This window comes from Aplysia californica, unplaced genomic scaffold, assembly GCF_000002075.1.
Source record: "Aplysia californica isolate F4 #8 unplaced genomic scaffold, AplCal3.0 scaffold00075, whole genome shotgun sequence".
Classification (NCBI taxonomy): domain Eukaryota; kingdom Metazoa; phylum Mollusca; class Gastropoda; order Aplysiida; family Aplysiidae; genus Aplysia; species Aplysia californica.
This window is the reverse complement of record NW_004797345.1, coordinates 64,304-67,313: the sequence shown is the minus strand read 5'-3', so window position 1 is coordinate 67,313 and position 3,010 is coordinate 64,304. Positions and strand designations below refer to the sequence as shown.

The 3,010-nt window shown below is 44.3% G+C and overlaps 1 protein-coding gene across 1 annotated transcript in view; it reads right to left on the bottom strand.

The window, feature by feature from the left end:
• The window catches only part of LOC101851024 (beta-N-acetyl-D-glucosaminide beta-1,4-N-acetylglucosaminyl-transferase), a gene marked incomplete at its 5' end in the record, with an annotated part of 9,861 nt that overhangs the window by 4,525 nt on the left and 2,326 nt on the right, over positions 1 to 3,010 (bottom strand). The window contains 1 exon segment of the mRNA XM_013080098.2: positions 904 to 1,094. Within this exon segment, the coding sequence (XP_012935552.1) occupies positions 904 to 1,094 (191 nt within the window).

Sequence of the window (3,010 nt, the reverse complement as noted above, 5' to 3'; positions counted from 1 at the left end):
AAGAAGAAGAAGAAGAAGAAGAAGAAGAAGAAGAAGAAGAACTATAGCGACACTGGTGCTGTGCTTTGCCCTTCATTTGGGCGGCCATGGTGCACACGCTTCGCAGCAGAAGTTAATACAGAAAGCAAAGAGCAGTGGCCATGGCCATGACAGTGCATGCACGTTTTAGGATATTATAATTCGAGTCTGTGCCGGTTCTAATCTATTGAGCTGGTTGTTGTCTGGACGCTGCTATTTCTTCGGACTCGTGAAGGTGCCACGTCGTATCAAGTAGGCGTTTCACACCCCTCCATCGACACAATTTACATGTGTGTCACTTAGGAAGCACACTGTGACCCAGTAGAAAGACTGAGATACTCGATAAATATTATTCCTACTGGTGATTCAATTTGAGTCTTATGCGCGCAACAATGTGGCGCACTCGTTGAGTTGTAGCCATGAAGTTAAGACGAAAAGACAAAACCCAACACCTACTGTATACAGTGCTAGGGAAAACAAGACATATTCCAGTCAGAGATGAGGTAGGAAGAAGGCGGTGGCGATGGATTGGACATACTCTCAGAAAGTCAGGCAGCTGCATAGCAAAGAAAGTGTTGGATTGGAATCTACAGGGTAAAAGATCAAGGGGAAGACCGCGTGGAACAGGGAGAAGAATCACAGAAATTGATGTACAGAAAAGTGGGAAGACAAGAAATAACATCAAGAGGCTAGCCCAGGATAGATAAAGTTGGAAAGTGTTTCTCCGTGGCCTATACCCTGGTGCAGGGTGAGAAAGGCAATAATGATGATGGCTGTATACAGTAACAGTTGACAACCCCCCCCCCCCCACAAGCCACCCTTCCTCTCCACTTCACCCCGCATGGTATATTATAAATTATAGCAACGATTAACGAAGAAGCTGACCCATAATGGAACTTGTTCACCCCTGCCATAAAATGGACTGGTCCGTCCGACCTGCACTGATACGTGTTTGCGTCATTGAGTGGAATCATGTCCACATCGTGCAGGATAAAACAGTCGAAATCGCCCAGTTTGAGAGCTTCCAGGAAGCCTGCATTGAACAGAACGCCTTTGTTGAAGCGGGTGGGCATAGCCTGGGGACAACCGTTAAAAAAAATTAATATAAGTGTTTTTTTTACGCCCCCATCAACAAAATTTAGATCATAATATAGGAAGTGAGCACTTTGCGCTGAAAATGACCTACGAATGGAAATTAATTACGACATTATCAACGTCATAAATATTGAGAGCGGAAAAAGTAGGCATTAGAATCCACAAATTATAGAAAACAACTTATCACGAATATAAGAAAAACAGGCAAATTTTTTCGGACACACAATGCGGAAAGAAGCATTAGAGAACATTGTAACAACAGGAAAGTTTGATGGAAAGAGAGGTAGAGGCAGACAGAGGGAAAAGATACTGGACAAGATGACAACATGGCTGGGAGCAGCAAGAACAACAGACACCATTGCTGCTTCGAAAGACAGATGGAAGTGGAGGTCCATGATCGCCCACGCCAGTCGGCAAGGCACCGGATGATGATGAGAATCCACAAAGATAAAACTATAATACATGGACAGAATGAAGTACAACAGCGACAAACCGGTTGCTGTAGAAAACAAGAGTATTGAAAAGTGACAGAAAATATACATCAGCCAAACAATAAGAAAGGAGAAGAAATCCCCCCCCCCCCCCAACAAACAACAACCCAACACCAAACAAAACAAAACAAAACTGATGTGAGCAGTAGTAGATACATTCGGCTTGGAGTTATTTTGAAAGTTAAAAAAAATATTTACAGATAAAAATCTACCGATTACATCATTAAACAAACACTTTTCAACCAGTGCCTTGTTCCAGTAGTGAGCAATGGGTGTCAAACCTGGCATTTTGTCAGAAATATTTTGAACAAAAATTAATAATAAGTAGAACGCAGAGGGCAATGTAAAGGAAGAGGCTGGATATAAGAATACAAAATCAAATAAAGCACACACATATACGACAGAAAACAGGAGTGGGAGATATCTCCAAATCAATACTCCGACAAAAATGGAAATGGGCTGGGCATATCGGTAGTGTGAAAGATAACAGATGGACAAAATATCTGCTGAATAAAGACTAAGAACAGAAAAAGAATAAGAGGAAGATCAGCAAGAAATTTGGCAAGATGACACCAGAGAGCGGACAGGGAGGGAGGGGGGGGGGGGGGGGGGGTCTCGTGATCTAGAGATTACGGTGCTCGTCTCTCATGCAATAGGTCCAGGGTTCGAAACCTGACAGTGGCGGAAAGTTTTCTTCTCTGAAATTTTCTCCTTTCACCTCCTTTCCTGCTTTTCAAGCATGTTATGCCGACTGCTTTCGTCTCCACTTTCTACCCCCCTCCTCTTTCTCTCCTTTGCCCTCTCATCTGGGCTCCTGACTCTTTCCGCAGCATTTCTGCTGCTACTCCTTGGCTCCTTTTGACTGCTGTCTTCCATTCACACCCCTGATTTTATGGTAGGCAAGATCTAATACGGACCCTTCTCGGATAAGGGCAAAAATCTTGGTAGTCCCATGTGCAAATTGCGCACGTTATTTCTACCAAACTGAAAATGTTTTTTTGACTTCCGTGCGCTCATATGACCTTAAGCAGTTGTTAACGCCGCGCAAAACACACTTACACCCCCCCCCAAAAAAAAAGGAGGTGGACGGGTACAACAATGACAAGGAAAAAGCTGATGCAAAATGGAGTCATTGGAGGGCTACATCCTGAAGTGGACGGACACGGCTTAGAAGTAAAGGAGGCGGGCTTCGGCCCTGCCAACCAGGGTCTGTCCGGGATGAGAAGAATACAATATCCAGGCAGAAAGATCAAGATATGCCTACTCGATAAAGAGTTTCCTCTCTTAGGAATCGAACTCATGTCTTCCGCGTACGTCGGCGGCGAAGCGCCTGACTGCTACACCTGAGACGCCAGTGGGGTTAGGTGTGTCCACGAATACGTTTAGATCAAAGATACAAATACCCA